The sequence below is a fragment of the Microcaecilia unicolor genome, chromosome 3 (assembly GCF_901765095.1).
Source record: "Microcaecilia unicolor chromosome 3, aMicUni1.1, whole genome shotgun sequence".
In the NCBI taxonomy this organism is placed as follows: Eukaryota; Metazoa; Chordata; class Amphibia; order Gymnophiona; family Siphonopidae; genus Microcaecilia; species Microcaecilia unicolor.
The window spans coordinates 188710377-188727380 of NC_044033.1; the positions used below are offsets into that span (position 1 = coordinate 188710377).

The window sequence follows — 17004 nt, forward strand, 5'->3', positions numbered from 1 at the left end:
TAAATGATTTTGCTACTCGTGCTGTCATTGTTTGGAATAAACTATAAGTATGCATGTGAAGTTGAGTGTGAGAACAGAGTACCCTGTACACTGCTTTCAGTATTAATCCCTTAATAAAGAACATTATTGCACTCTGCTAACTAGGTACTTGTATTTTTCAGTTTTTCTTGCATTCTGAATACATAAGAACTTCTAAAATGTGTTTTCTTTCCATGGCATCCCACAGATCAATCCAGAGACTTGTGGGTTGTGTCCCTCTACCAGCAGGTGGAGATAGAGAGAACCTCCTAGGTTTGCTATATGTGGACCTGTGCAGCCAGCTGAACCTCTGTATTCTCTCTATCTAGCAGGTGGAGGGAAATCTCTGTGCAGCTCTGGTTTGATCTGGCTACTGGTGTCCTTTGGGCCTAGTTTAGCACAGACAGGGGTTGAGTGGCTGTTTGCAGCTTGTGGTGTACACCTGGTGGTGCCAGGTCCCTCCCGGTTTCCCCCTACCTTTCCTCTGTCGCCCGGGGCTGTTGGCCTGATTGGGTATTTCCTTTCTCTCCTGACTAAAAAAAAAAAAAAAAAAAAAAGGTAAGAGACTTTGTTTTTGTTTAATCATACGGAGGAACTAGACGTTCTGCCGAGTCAGTTTTGGGGCAGGCATTTGTGGAGCATGTCAGTGCCTTCTGAGGCGGCTAAGCGCTGCTCCTGATGTGGGGGCCGGAGAGCAGCATCGGGGGAGTATGAGTCCTGCCGCCATCAGCCCACGATGGGGGTTCCCCTCAGGTGTCCGGTGAGTCGGAAGCACATGGGATAGTTTTGGCGGTTTCCTCGGGACAGTTAGTGCAGCGCGTGTTGGCGGGCGTGACCTCCACACGTGGCGGTTGATAGACAAAGAAGTGCAGCGCACTTCTGTGGCAAAGGCTCCAATGGAGGGAAGCGATGTGAAGGGAGCAGGGGAGTCCCTTGCGGTTCCTTTTTCCACGGATTTTGTTTTATTAATGCACAATGCCTTTCCTTTGAAGAAGTCAGGCGCTTCTTTTCAGGCAGCCCCGTCTCTTCCTCAGCAAACTTCGGTTTCTGCAGCCTCTCAGTCTTTCCTGCCAAAACGTCCCTGGGTGGAGATTTTGGATCCCGATGAGCTATCTGACACAGCCCGGTTTTGTCTCCGGGCTCTCAATCTTTGGATTTGGCAGATGAGGTCACCCTGCCCTCTGAGGAGGGCGATGATCCAACGGCTACCTGCCTTTTTCACAGGGAAGAGCTTCCCTCCCTGATAGGGCTTTTGAGGTTTTGGCCATTTCTCCCATGAATCAGGGGGAACAGCTCCGGTGCCCTCTATTATGTCTGGCACCAAATGCCCACCTCGTTCCTTTCATGTTGATATTGTGTATCTGGATTTTCAGAAGGCGTTTGACAAAGTACCTCATGAAAGACTCCAGAGGAAATTGGAGTCATGGGATAGGAGGTAGTGTTCTATTCTGGATTAAAAACTGGTTACAAGATAGAAAATAGAGAGTAGGGTTAAATGGTCAGTATTCTCATTGGAGAAGGGTAGTTAGTGGGGTTCCCCAGGGCTCTGTGCTGGGACCGCTGCTTTTTAACATATTTATAAATGACCTAGAGATGGGAGTAACTAGTGATGGTAATTAAATTTGCTGATGACACAAGTTATTCAAAGTCGTTTAAATCGCGGGAGGATTGTGAAAAATTACAAGCGGACCTTACGAGGCTGGGAGGACTGGGCGTCTAAATGGCAGATGACGTTTAATGTGAGCAGGAGCAAAGTGATGCATGTGGGAAAGAGGAACCCGAATTATAGCCACGTCATGCAAGGTTCCACGTTAGGAGTCACGGACCAAGAAAGGGATCTAGGTGTTGTCGATGATACGTTGAAACCTTCTGCTCATAGTGCTGCTGTGGCTAAGAAAGCAAATAGAATGTTAGGTATTATTAGGACAGGAATGGAAAACAAAAATGAGGATGTTATAATGCCCTTGTATCACTCCCTGGTGTGACCGCACCTCGAATATTGTGTTCAATTCTGGTCGCCGCATCTGAAAAAAAATATAGTGGAATTAGAAAAGGTGCAGAGAAGGGCAACGAAAATTGATAAAGGGGATGGGACGATTTCCCTATGAGGAAAGGCTAAAGCGGCTAGGGCTCTTCAGCTTGGAGAAAAGGCGGTTGAGGGGAGATATGATAGAGGTCTATGAAATAATGAGTGGAGTTGAACGGGTAGATGTGAAGCGTCCACGCTTTCCAAAAATACTAGGACTAGGGGCATGCGATGAAGCTACAATGTAGTAAATTTAAAACGAATCTGAGAAATATTTTCTTCACTCAACGTGTAATTAAACTCTGGAATTCGTTGCCAGAGAATGTGGTAAAGGCAGTTAGCTTAGCGGAGTTTAAAAAAGGTTTGGACGGCTTCCTAAAGGAAAAGTCCATAGACCGTTATTAAATGGACTTGGGGAAAATCCACTATTTCTGGGATAAGCAGTATAAAATGTTTTGTACATTTTTGGGATCTTGCCAGGTATTTGTGACCTGGATTGGAAACAGGATGCTTGGCTCGATGGACCTTTGGTCTTTCCCAGTATGACAATACTTATGTACTTATGTACATGTGCATGAGGCCATGAAGATCCTTATTTCAGCGCAGTAGGATACGCCGGACAGTGGTCTTAAGGTTGCTTAGAGCTATGTCGCGTCTTTACGCGCTACCTGCTCCTGACTTAGACTTGCTGAAGGTTGCTACGGTGGATTCCTTAATCACAGCGGTCACTAAGAAAACCACTCTCCCTGTGGAGGGTGGCACAGCACTCAAGGATCCTCAGGATCGTAAGTTGGAGACTTGCTTGAAGCTGTCCTTGAAGTAGCGGCCCTTTCCCTGCAGGCCTCAGTTTGTGGCTCCTATTCAGCGTGGGCATGCTTATCGTGGGTACAGAAAGCCTCCTCTCCGGAAGATCTCGTGGCTGTTTTGCCAGCCTTGGAGTCTGGTTTAGCCTTCCTGGCGGATCTTCTTTATGATCTTTTGAGGGCTTCGGCGAAGGAGGTTTCCCTAGCGGTCACCGCGCGTCGCTGGCTGTGGTTGCGGCATTGGGCTGTAGACGTAGCCTCAAAGTCACGTTTAGCAAGGCTTCCTTTTAGGGGAAAGCTTTTGTTTGGGACAGACTTAGAACAGATTGTGAAGGACCTCAGTGACTCTAAGGGCCATCGCCTCCCGGAGGACAGGTCCAAGTTTATACGACCGGCGGGACCTAGACCTAAGTTTAGGTATACATGGCATTACCATCCAGGTCGCGTGGCCTCTTTTCAGAGGGCAAGGTCTTCTTAGAGGCCTCAGCCCTTTCGAGGTGACAGGCGTGCCTTCCTTTCTGGTAACAGAAACCAGCCCACAGCCAGGTCCGCCCAATGATGGGGCCCTGGTCCATATCCAGCCGGTTATTGGGGGCAGACTGTTGCTATTCCTGGTGGAGTGAACCAGGGTAACATCCGACGAATGGGTCTTGGAGGTTATCAGAGACGGCTACAAGTTAGAATTGGCTCGTCAGATAGTAGACTGTTTTCTGGAATCTCCTTGCAAATGTCCCGCCAAGGTGCGGGCTGTTTGACGCACCCTCCTCAACTTACAACGGCTGGGTGCCGTCCAACCTGGACCCCCAACAGAAAGAGGGTGCGATCGATACTCCATTTATTTTGTAGTGCCGAAAAAGGTCTTAGATCTCAAGTGCGTCAACAAGTCCTTACAGGTTCAGCTTTTCTGCATGGAAACCCTCCGATTGGTGATTGCAGCGGTATAGCCAGGGGAGTTTTTGACCTCTCTCAATCTCAGAGGCCTATTTACACATTCCTATCTGGCCTCCCCACAGGCGCTTTCTTTGCTTTGCAGTGCTCAGTCGTCATTTTCAATTCAAAGCGATGCCTTTCGGTCTAGCCACAGTGCTTTGGACCTTTTCCAAGGTCCTGGTAGTAGTGGCAACTTATCTCAGGAAGGAAGGGATTCAGGTCCATCCCTATCTAGATGCGTGGCTTTTGTGGGCGTCTTCTTTTGAGGAGAGTCGGCAGGCAACCGACAAAGTGGTCGGGTTGCTTCAGTCGCTTGATTGGGTGATCAACTTCCCGAAGTGCAGCCTAATGCTTTCCCAAATGCTGGAATACTTGGGGGTGTGTTCGATACTCGAACAGGGATAGTTTCTCTTCCTTCAGCTCGAGCGCAGCGGTTACAGGCTCAGTTACGAGCGCTGTGTCAAACTCTGAACCCGCGGGCTTGGGACTATGTACTAGGTTCCATGGCCTCCACCTTGGACGTGGTAGTGGGCCAGAGCTCAGATGCGCCCCCTCCCGTGGCACCTTCTGAGCCATTGGTTTCCTCATTCGGAGGATTACGAGGTTTGGGTGCCATGTTTGGCATTTCTTCACACAATCATGCACTGGTGGTTCATTCAAAAGTATCTGGTGTTGGGCATTCCTCTGGCAATCCTGGTCTGGAAGATAGTGACGACGTATGTGTCACTGTCTGGCTGGGGGGCTCATTGGCTGGAACAGACGGCCCAGGGCGTTTGGGCTTCGACGGAGGCGTCGTGGTCCATCAACCGCTTGGAGTTACAGGGGATTCGTCTGGCCCTTCGGGAGTTTGTCTCTTCGCGGTTGCCCAGTTTGAGTTCTTTTGGACAATGCGACGGCGGTCGTCTATGTAAACCGTCAGGGGGGCACCAGGAGTGCACCCCTAGCATGCGAGGTGACTCTGATCTGTCGTTGGGAGGAGACCCATCTCTCTCTCTTGACAGTGGCTCATATAGCGGGGTCACAGAATGTGCAAGCGGACTTTCTCAGTCGCCACCAGTTGGAACCGGGAGGGGGTGGTGGATGCTCTCCCCTCTGGCCGATCAGATAAGTGCCCGTTTGGGGATGCCAGAGATGGACTTAATGGCCTCCGCATTCAGTGCAAAGGTTCCACGTTTCTTCAGCAGGGGACGAGAGGTGTGCTCAGAAGGCATCAATGCCCTTCTTCAATCTTGGCCCAGGGGCCTGCTCTGTGCCTTTCCCCTGTGGCCAATGGTGGGCCGGTTACTGACTCGCATTGCCAGTCATTCTGGTCGAGTGATCCTAGTGGCCCCGGATTGGCCCAGATGACCCTGGTTCGCAGATGTGATCAGGCTTCTCTTTGATCGTCCTTTTCTGCTTCCGACGCAGCACGGTTTCCTGCTGCAGGGGCTAGTCACGATGGATGATCCCTCCCCTTTGGTCTTACGGCCTGGCCCTTGAAAGGGCGAGGTTGAGAAGAAAAGGGTATTCAGACGCGGTTATTGCTATGATGCTGTAGGCTCGGAAAACATCCAGCTCGATAGCTTATGCTAGGGTGTGGCGTACCTTAGATTCGTGGTGTGCGAGTTCGGGATTGTCAGCAGCGTCGGCTTCAGTATTGGTTTTCCTCGCATTTCTTAAGGAGGCTGTACAAAATCACTCTCGCTGAGTTCTCTTAAGATGCAGGTGGCAACTCTGGCATTTTTTAGAGGCCGGCTTCAGGTGGCGTCCATTGCCTCCCACCCGGATATGGTTTGTTTCTTGAGGGGCGGAAATCATTTGCGCCCTCCTCACGTGCTAATTCTGCCATCCTGGAACCTTAATCTAGTTCTCAAAGCGCTTCAGTGTCCTTCTTTCGAACCCTTATCGGGGATTACGATTAAGGATCTCACCTTGAAGGCGATTTTCCTATTAGCCGTTACTTCCGCTCGGAGAATTTCAGAGTTGCAGGCCCTTTCTTGCAGAGACCCCTTCCTGTGTTTTATGGAGGTGGGGGTATCGATTAGGACAGTTCCTTCATTTTTGCCAAGGTGGTTTCTCGTTTCCACTTGGGGCAGTCGCTGCATTGCCAGCCTTCTGCCGGGAAGATTACCCTGAGCAATTCCGGGCTCTTCACTGCCTCGATGTGAGACAGGCTCTTCTCAGGTATTTGGAGGTGGCGAATGAATTTAGTCTTTCTGACCATCTCTTCGTCCTTTTTTGAGGCAATAAGAAGGGGCATATGGTGTCCAAGGACACCAGAGCCCATTGGTTGCGGGAGGCCTTCTCTTCGGCATACATGGCATTGGGCACGCAAGCCCCTTTGCAAGTTTGTGCTCATTCTACGCGAGCTCAAGCTTCCTCCTATGCAGAGTCCCGTTTGGTTTCTCTGGAAGAAATCTGCAGGGCAGCTATATGGGCTTCGGTCCATATATTCACTCGTCATTATCGGGTGGATGTGGCAGCTTGTCAAGATGCGGTGTTTGGCTCATCTGTGATTTTCTGCCGGGTTGGGGTGTCCCGCCCTACTTGAGGACTGCTTGGGTACATCCCACAAGTCTCTGGATTGATCTGTGGGACGCCATTGAAGGAAAAATTAATTCTTACCTGATAATTTTCTTTCCATTAGTCCCAACAGATCAATCCAGAGGCCCCCCCTGGGTTTACTGTCTGCGGTTTTGTTGCGGTGGTTAGTTTTTTTTCGGGTTCCGTTGTTCTGAATGTTCCTTCGTTTGATTAAAAATAAAATAAATAAATATAGAAGTGGTGGAAGTATGTTGGGCAATTGGTCTGACAATGTCAGGAGAGTTTCTATTGTTTCCATTGCCACTGCTTTGGTATCGTTCATACTGAGGTTCAGTGGCTGCACAGGTCCACCTATAGCAAACTTGGAGGTTCTATCTCCACCTGCTGGTAGAGGGACACAACCACAAGTCTCTGGATTGATCTGTTGGACTAATGGAAAGAAAATTATCAGGTAAGAATGTTTCCTTAATAGTTGATTAGTGAGAGATTCTGAGAGCTGGTTCAGCTGTAATCATATGATATCCTCCCTATGTTTTTTGTTGTAACTCCTGCCTCCACCATGTTTGGGTTTGTCCGGCAGTTTATGTAATATGATTAGAAATGATTTGATGAACTAGCCCCTCTTCATGCAGTGACTTGGTTGCAGAGCGCCTGGTTAGCTACATTTTGAATGATCTATGTGGAAAGTACTGAGCAGATCCAGGGACAGCAGGAAGTGGCACCAAAACTTACTGCTTCTTAGCCCCACTTCTGGTTGCAGAAACCGTTTGCTTGCTGTTGCAGATGCTTTATTGATGCTGATCCCTTTATCCTCCTTTTTCTGCCTTGTAGGCGGCCTGGGGAAGATTCCATGATGTTAGTGTGTGATGCCTGTGATAAGGGTTATCACACCTTCTGCTTGAAGCCTGCTATTGAGAGCTTGCCCACAGACTCCTGGAAATGTAAGGTATGTGAGAGCTGATTATAGGTAGGAGAAATACAGAGTTAGCACTTTTAAAAAATCTTGCTTCTATCTCTGTATGGTCCATGGCTGTAAGTGGAAACAAGACAATCCAAATACTGTAGCCACATCTTAGGTAATGCCATCTGATGGCTTCTGGGATGGAAATTTGCTCTCCCAAAGCTAGAACCATTTGAGAGTTTTTATTGGGGGGGCGTGTGCAGGAGTTCCTGCTCTACTATTCTGTATTCAGCTCCCTCAATCTCTTATTCACCACCTGCATTGGACTTACATTACCCTTCTAAAAAAGGGGACATGGTGGACAACTACTCTGCATGTGTTGATTTCACAGGTCTTCATGGGAGGTACCAATGGACCAAGCACATATAGGTGCTGAATGCAGCCTTCCTTGTCATCTATACCAGACCAGTCCAGACTAATTGTGGAGGGAGACAGAGAAAATAGTTCTAAGTAATTCGCCCTCTTAAGGGTATCATGCAGCTTGGAATTTTTCAGTATTTTCTTTGTCTCCTATCAGATGGTCGATGGTTTGTGCAGCTTCTCTTGGTGACTTGATTGTGGCAGTTAGCTCCTGTTCCAGGTTGTTTCTGGCTGACAGTGGAGCCAGCAGTGTGCTGGTAGGCTAGGTTTGGGTATTTTATGATGACACTCGGTGGTCCTGGGTCCCCTCATCTGCCAGCTAGGGTGACATCCGGTACTTCCTACCTCGCCAGTCGGCCTTTGAGGTGAGGCGATGGTTGTTGATGGTATGGAGCAAGTTTACCTGCCCTGTGGAGCTCTCTTTCTTTAGTTTGCGGCAGGTATGACTAATGGTTTCTTCTGCATGTGAGGTAAGCTATTTTTCTTTTTATTTCCCTTACTGGGAGGATGCTTATTGGAGTTTTTCCTTGGATTATATAAGGCTATGGTCTTAAAAAAAGTAAAAATAAAAAAGCACTTGGTTTCTATTTTCTTAATTCCCCTTTCTCTTTTCATGGCATTTTCCACTGTTGTCATGGTGGTGGTTTTTCCATCCCCTGTGTATTTTGAGAGCTATGTTCTGGTTCTTTTCTCCGGACCAAAGTGGTTTTCTTCTCCTTATGGCAGTGAGGCACTTGGTGTCTCTGATGGCTCTTGATTGATCTGTTTTCTGCTTTTTGGCGCCTTCCTTCAGGACAGTTTCTCAGTGTTGGAGCCCTGTGGATCTTGTTCCTGCCTTGCTCTCTGTGGTTTCAGGGGGCCACTTGTCCCTGCTGCTCTAGCTGGAGCAGTTTCGCCCTTCTGTTCTGCCGAGCATGGTGGTGAGCATCCGGTCCTGGTGTTTGTATGATGGCACGTCTCAGCTTGTGCTGGAGTCTTTGCCCTTAGGGCTTTGTTCCGAATTTTTTTTTTTTTTTTTTTTGGGCAGACAGTGGAGCAACTGCTGGAGCTCTGACCTTCCGAGCAGCCACCTTCCCTTCTTTGGCTTCCTGCAGAACTCTGGATTCTTGGGGCCTGGCTTGTTGACTTAGCTTCTGTCCTGTCTTGTTCCTGGGAGACCTAGGCGGTGTTCCTGTGGCCCGGAGTCTGTGGCTGGACCGCCTTACTGTTATGGACGGCTGCGGTGTTCGGTGCATGGGGCAGTCGCCTTCTGCCTGCTACCGATACAGCTATTATTCTCCTCTCGGTTCTTTCATTGCGGCTGCATCGTGCCAAAGCCTCGAGCGACATGCCTCAGCCTTTTTTGGGTGACTGTGTGGGTGCAGTTTCTCTCGCGCTCTGTTGCTCCTTGGTTTTGGTACTGCCTGCTTTCAGTCTTGCTCTTGTCTGGGCTGTAAACTTTGCTGCTTTTCTGCCGATGACGCGCTGCTCCTTTTTGGCACCATTTCTTCCTTACAAGTAATCTTGGTTACAGCACTATCTCTGCGGTGGGAGTGCCGCTTCCTTTCCATGCTGATTGCGGTTCATATCGGTTTAGTAGCAGCAACTCTTCTGCCAGTGCGACAGTTTCCTTGCTTCTTTTTCCCTTCAGCATCCTTCCTGTAGGATAGCAACACCTTCTTTTCTTTGGGGGGCGCAGCTTGGGTTGGGCGAATCTGTATTCGTCTACGTTAGAGTCTTTCTCACGGCTGGTTTCTTTGGCCTGCAGGTTTCTGTGGATAGCTGCTCCTCTACTCCTGCAGGGTTTGCAATCCTTCGTTTTGTTGGGTGGGGGGAGCTTGGCTCCTTTTCTCCATGTGGGTCCCAGCTCTGGACTGGTCTTGTCGGGGCACGACTCTCTCTTTTAAGGGGTGCGCATTTCCTTCTGGACTTGTTGGTGTCATCTCTGCTGCTGGAGAGTTTCACCATCTCTGTCTAGGCAGCTCTGATCATTTTGAGGGGATGACTGTAGCCCCATCTCTACTTGTTTCCTGCCGCTACTCCTTGATGAGTGCTGCATGGTTTGCTCGCTTCAACCTGGTTGTATCTACATCTCTACAGGATAGAGCAATACATCTCTGTACTCTGGTGCGGCCACGCATCTCCATCTTAGAGGCGCCACCATCTTTGTAGTTTGAGTGTAGCCCATTCCTGCATATAGCTGGCTATATTTCATAGGCCTGTCTATGGATGCAAGCTTCATCTCTGGAAGGAGCGAGGTGCTTTATTTCTGGGAGTGGGGCCTAGCTGCAGCTGTACTACTACTACTACTATTTAGCATTTCTATAGCGCTACAAGGTGTACGCAGTGCTGCACAAACTTAGAAGAAAGACAGTCCCTGCTCAAAGAGCTTACAATCTAATAGACAAGAAATAAAGTAAGCAAATCAAATCAATTAATGTGTACAGGAAGGAGGAGAGGAGGGTAGGTGGAGGCGAGTGGTTACGAATCAAAGCAATGTTAAAGAGGTGGGCTTTCAGTCTAGATTTAAAGGTGGCCAAGGATGGGGCAAGACGTAGGGGCTCAGGACGTTATTCCAGGCGTAGGGTGCAGCAAGACAGAAGGCGCGAAGTCTAGAGTGGCAGTAGTGGAGCAGGGCATCATTCGTATGCAGGCTGTGATGCTTCACTCTGGTGTGGATGTGGAGCATTGCTCCTTCAATGGAGGTTAAACATTGCTCCATCGGGGCTGTCTGACATTTCCTCGATAGCTGGATCTCTCACAGTGCTCCATCACTGAAAGTTGAGGAGTGTTGGCTGTTGGACATGCTCCGTCACTGGGCATCATGCGGCGCTTTGCCGCTGGGCACCATCTTTTGTGTTTATGGCCTTGATTCAGTCTCTATATCTATGGGGGCACTGATACTCTCCCTGACCAGGGAGACAAGGGGTCTCCACCTCAGAATTTGAACATGGTTCTATGTTTCCATGGATAATGGGGGCTCTGTTTTGGAGGTGGCGTAACAGACACTTCTCATTTTCTAGTTTGGTTCCATCCCCGTACATAGCACATGGACCCTTTTCTGTGGGTACAAACAGGACCCTCTCTGTCTCTGCTGGTCCCGTTCTGGATCTGTGGCAGGGTTATGGCAGGCTGCTTCTCGGCCGGTGGCACATACCTTTCTCCTGATACTCTACTAGGCTTCTAGTGGGCTGGAACTTTTCCTGGGTTCCTGTAAGCAGTTGCAGGCTCTTGACTGGGTTCCTTGCAGTCGCAGTTGGAGGCGCCGCATCTTCTGTTCCTGTAGCAAAGCAGAGCTCATCTGGATCTTCAGGCTCGGGCAGTATTCTTCGGTCTCCAGCATGTCCGCTGCGAATGGCATCTCTGCACAGTTGGAGTGCTCTTGCAGAGTTTTTCCCGGCCCTGTTCTTAGGGTACTGCTTTGTGCCTTTGTGGCGGTCACGAGTGATAGTCTACTGTGGTAGCTTAGTGCCCTTCTTTCCCAGGTGTTCCGGTATTTGCTTCTGCTGTATCAGACTGTCGTGCAGACGTGGGCTTGTTTTGCTTCACATTTTCTAGTGCCTTTGTTTATTTTATTTGTTGCATTTGTATCCCACATTTTCCCCGCATATAGTAGGCTCAATGTGGCTTATAAGGTTCCGGAGAGGTGAGGACGATACATAGTAGTAATACAATAAGTAGTACAAAAGTGTTTACAAAACAGAGTAGTTGTACAGTTAAATAGATTTTGTGAAATATCCCATACAGTTTGCAAGAGAGGGGTAATTTGGAAAGGGGTTGAGTGTTGCTTGGTACTTAGTTTAATCGTTCTGTTTTGTTCATTCGTTCTCCCATCCTAATGGGGAGACTGCTTTGCTACGTCCCATTAGTCTGAACTAGAGGTGATCCGGGAATTTGACAAATTGAAGAGTAGCAAATCTCCTGGACCGACTGGTATTTATCCCAGAGTGCTGATAGAATTGAAAAACAAACCTGCGGAACTACTGTTAGTAATACGTATTTTATTTTTAAAATCAAGCATGGTACCGGGAAGATTGGAGGGTGGTCAGTGTAATGCTGTTTTTTAAAAAGGTTCCAGAGGAGATCTGGGAAATTATAGACTGATGAGCCTGTCGTCCGTGCCGGGCAAAATTGTAGAGGCTATTATAAAGTACCAAATTACAGGGCATATTCAAAAGCATGGATTAATGAGACAAAGCCAACATGGATTTAGTGAAGGGAAATCTTGCCTCATCAATCTATTACATTTCTTTGAAAGAGTGACCAAACATGTGGATAAAGGTGAGCCGATTGATATTGTGAGGAACTGAGTTCGATTCCCGGCACAGGCAGCTCCTTGTGACTCTAGGCAAGTCACTTAACCCTCCATTGCCTGCCGCATTGAGCCTGCCATGAGTGGGAAAGCGCGGGGTACAAATGTAATAAAATAAATAGTGTATCTGGATTTTCAAAAGGCGTTTGACAAAGTACCTCGTGAAAGACTAGAGAGGAAATTGGAGAGTCATGGGAAAGGAGGTAGTGTCCTATTGTGGATATAAAAACTGGTTAAAAGATAGAAAACAGAGAGTGGGGCTAAATGGTCAGTATTCTCAATGGATAAGGGTAGATAATGGGGTTCCACAGGGGTCTGTGCTGGTACTGCTGCTTTTTACATATTTATAAATGACGTAGAGATGGGGGTAACTAGTGAGGTAATTAAATTTGCTGACGACACAAAGTTATTCAAAGTTGTTAAATCGCAAGAGGATTGTGAAAAATTACAAGAGGACCTTACGAGACTGGGCATCTAAATGGCAGATAACGTTTAATGTGAGCAAGTGCAAAGTAATGCATGTGGGAAAGAGGATCTCAAATTATTGCTACATAATGCAAGGTTCCACATTAGGAGTCCCTGACCAGGAAAGGGAGACGATTTCCCTATGAGGAAAGGCTAAGGGGCTAGGGCTGTTCAGCTTGGAGAAAAGACGGCTGAGGCCTATAAAATGAGTGGAGTAGAACCGATAGACATGAATCGATTTTACGCTTCCCAAAAATACTAGGACTAGGGGGCACGCAATGAAGCTACAAAGTAATAAAATGAATTGGAGAAAATTTTTCTTCATTCAACATGTAATTAAACTCTGGAATTCATTGCCAGAAAATGTAGTAAAAGCAGTTAGCGGGGTTTAAAAAAAGGTTTGGATGGCTTCCTAAAGGAAACGTCCACAGACCATTATTGAAATGGACTTGGGGATACTCCACTGCTTATTTCTAGGATAAGCAGCATAAAATGTTTTTGTACTTTTTTTGGATCTTGCCAGGTACTTGTGACCTAGGTTGGCCGCTGTTTGGAGGCAGGGTGCCGGGTTGATGGATCTTCGATCTGTCCTAGTATGGCAATGCTTATGTACTATGTACTTAATTACAGATCATTGAGCCTGAGGTCGGTGCTGGGGCAAAATGGTAGAGGCTATTATAAAGAACAAAATTACAAAGCATATACATAAAACATGGATTAATTAGACAAAGCCAACATGGATTTAGTGAAGGGACATCTACTACATTTCTTTGAAGGGGTGAGCAAACGTGGATAAGGTGAGCCGGTTGATATTGTGTATACTGGATTTTCAAAAGGCATTTTGATAAAGTACCATCATGAAAGGCTCCAGAGGAAATTGGAAAGTCATGAGATAGGTAGTTTTTTTAAAATTGTGGATTAAAAACTGGTTAAAAGAAAACAGAGGGTTAAATGGTCAATATTCTCAATGGATAAGGGTTGATAGGTTCCGCAGTGGTCTGTGCTAGGACCGCTGCTTTTTAACATATTTTGAATGATCTACATATGGGAATAGCCGTTAGGTAATTAAATTTGCTGATGACACAAAGTTATTCAGAGCTGTTAAAAGAGGATTGTGAAAAATTACAAGAGGACCTTACAAGACTAGGAGACTGGGCATCCAAATTGCAGATGATGTTTAATGTGAGCAAGTGCAAAGTGATGCATGTGGAAAAGAGGAACATGCACTATAGCTGTGTGATGCAAGGTGCCACATTAGGAGCTGCCGACCAGGAAAGGATCTGGGTGTCGTCGTTGATGATATATTGAAACCTTCTGCTGAGTGTGCTGCGGGCAGCAAGTAAGCAAATAGAATGTTAGGTATTAGGAACGGAAAACAATAATACAGAGATGGGTTTGTTACTTTTTATAGTATTTAGTAGATGTCTCTAGAGTGCTTTGCAACTCTCGACTCTGTTTCCTCTGTATGGACAAATATAATTTACAAAATCATTTTTTTGGCGATTCAGAGGTGGCATATTCAAAATTGCCTCCAACTTTTAAAGGGGCTAACCGCTTACCATGGGTCCTTTTAATTAGCATACATAACTGATGACGGCCCATTATATTCCCTATGGGCATCTTATCATTTAGCGCACCTTAATAAAAGGAACCCCCATATTTCTTCATTAGTCCTTTTTAAACTTTCAACATTTTTGTTTTTAAAGCTCCATCATTATTTATTTTGTAACTTATATTTTGCTGTGCAGTGGATGTTGAGGTGAGGGTTGTGGAGCATTCTGAAGACAGTACCTGTTTAATATATTGATGTGCTGGGATTTGTATATTTTTGCCTTCACATACAAGCAGTTCTCATCTGCGTCTCTTCTTCATGCTGATAGGCTGGAATTACTGGGAGTCTTGAGGATGCAGCAGACACATACTGTGTAAGCAGAAGGGAAATTGAGCCGTGTAGTGATTGCAGGTTATTCTGTTCTCGCCACATCAAGTTTATAACAGCCAGTGAACTAGTACAAAGCAGAAGCTATTTAAAAATTAACTGAATGGGTTTAGCTTTTGCCCATCATATTAACACTGAGTTGATAAATTAAAGGGGTATGATTAGTTCAAAGCACCATTTCTACCCCGACGCATGATCGCAACCTAAGATTTTGTCTGAATCACCCAGCCTATTTACTGCTACTTCTTTACTTTACTTGTCACTGTAATGTACCCCTATACTGTATTTGTTCACACCGGAGTCTGTAAACCACTCTCGAACTATGTAAGCCACTTGAGCCTACTAATAAGGGGGAAATGTGGGATACAATGTAACAAATAACAAATAAATAAATAAATTTTAAGTAAGTAAAAGTACTGGCTTCAAAGTAGTGAAGTAAAAGTAGAAAGTCATATCCAAAAACAAAAAATGCTCAAGTAAAAGTAATAAAGTACAGCTCTTACAAAGTATTTTTTTTTTTTACTACAAGTAAAAAGTATTCTTAAGTGGACCACAGAATCTAATATATTTACAAGCAAACTTCCAGGGGGTCACACAAGGTCCTTCATAGAAACAAAAACACCCTGATCATTGCAGTGGGCAGAAGAACATTAATACGCCTATTGGAAACAAAACAAGCTGGATTAGTACAGATCATTCCTACACCAGACACTGATGCTAACATACCCAGCCCTTTTCACACATGAACAGACTACAATCTAAAAATAGAACTATGTAGAGCATTGAGAACCAACCCAAATGGAAGTGATTCTGTTTAAAACTGGATCTAGAAGGAAACTCGTTTCCGTATATATGCGGAGCTTTCTCCCCCTGTTTCCCGCTCTTTAAGGGGGGGGGGGGGAGAGATATGGCCCTACTAGGTAAGGTCCCACTTGGAGGATGAGGATTGGGAGAAGATGTATTGGTACGCGCACAAAAATGTACCGCTATCACTATACAATTAGATGCAATATCAGATTATCCATAGAACATACTGGATGCCAGGCAGAGAAGGGAGAGTGGGAAGGGAAAAGACAGGAGATTACTGGAGGTTATGTGGGCAGAGGAGTATGTTGGAACACATATAGTGGGATTGCCCGGTAGTTCAACATATTGGGATCTGTTTGGGATGGATCTGGAAATGGACGGGAGAGGATTGGAAGGACAACAAACAGGCATGCATGTTGGGGCTCCTACCCCAGGGATCCCATTGAAGAGGGTGGCGCATCTCCTAATCCTGGCTGCCAAAATGGGTATTGCAAGGGGGTGGAGAAGTGCTGAAGGCCCTACTCTTTTCAGGGTGGAAAATGGCCATAATGGAAATTCGCATGTTTGACAAAATATCTCTTGAGATGAAGGGTAAGGGGGCAAGAATATGAAAATAAATGGAGATGATCGCTGAATGAATGCTTGGATAGCAGGGACTCATTTAGACCTTCACTGGGCCTAGAGGCGAAGACTTATCATTAGGTAAAGCCCTAGGGCTCTCATATGGCCCTTGTTTGCACATAGCTCTATCTTATACACAGTTAGTGTTTGTGGTTTAGAGTAGTGGGTAGGGAGAGGATTTTAATGGGACTTTACCTTTGCTGCTGTTGGGGGAAATAAGGGTGGGGGGGAGAACAAAATAAAAACCTGTTGATTGGTATGGGAGGGACAGTTGGTCTCCTCTTTTGTTGAGAAATCTGTGGGTGCTTTAGGAGGAGTTCTCCCAGTGTATTGTTGATGGATGTCTTATACTGGGATGTGGGGTACGGGCTAAGTTGAAAGTTGTGGATAGCTACTTAATAGGTAATGGATATAAGTCCTTTGGATATATTATTGTCGACTGGTTTCCAATAAAAATTTTTTTAAAAAATGTAGACAAAATTAAACTGAATCCCCAATAAGCCGTACTCTGCATACAGTGCAAAACCAAAAATAAAACAGTGACATGTCCTTTTGTACCTACAAAACATAGAGAGCAGATGTAAATTTCAAAAATTGACATATTCCAATTGCTGCATTAACAATAAATAAAACAAAAACAGAAAATAAGGTGATACCTTTTATTGGACTAACATTACATTTTTTGACTAGTTTTTGGAGGCCAAAACATCTTCCTTAGTCAGGACAAGCATACTATTACAGCAGTATACTGTCCCGACCTGAAAAGTAGGTTTTGGTCTCTAAAAGTTAGTCATAAAAGTATATATAGTCCAATATAAAGGTGTCACCTTATTAATTTTTTTTTTCTTTATATTATTAACTTTTAAAGTGGACTAATATGGCTACCGCATTATTTTGTCTTAAACTAAAAATAAAATTCTTTTTTCTACCTTTGCTGTCTAGCCATTTAATTTTTCTAATTGTGTTGGTCCCAGTGTCTGGTTATTGTTGTCCTTTCTTCTTTTAATTCTTTTCTAAGGGTCTGCTGTCCACATGTCGTTTTTTTTTTTCCCCCTTCTGTGTTCTTCACATCTTTCACTATAACCAACTCCAACACTGATCTGTTCCAGTGCTGTGGGTGCTGAGCACACCCAATATTGAGCAGACCCTTTGACTGTGTCCGGGAGGAATCATTTCTATTGGGTTTAGCATCCCCCATCATTTTGAAAAGTTGATTCCTATGGTCCCTACCTATCCAGTCTTGCTCATATCTCTCTCCTC

General features: G+C 45.8%; 1 protein-coding gene across 1 annotated transcript in view; it reads left to right on the top strand.

Annotated features, from left to right (window-relative positions):
• KMT2D (lysine methyltransferase 2D) overlaps positions 1-17004 on the top strand; it is a 591638-nt gene that overhangs the window by 99499 nt on the left and 475135 nt on the right. Inside the window, exon 8 of the mRNA XM_030196818.1 lies at positions 7132-7246. Within this exon, the coding sequence (XP_030052678.1) occupies positions 7132-7246 (115 nt within the window). The remainder of the gene's footprint in view (positions 1-7131; positions 7247-17004) is intronic.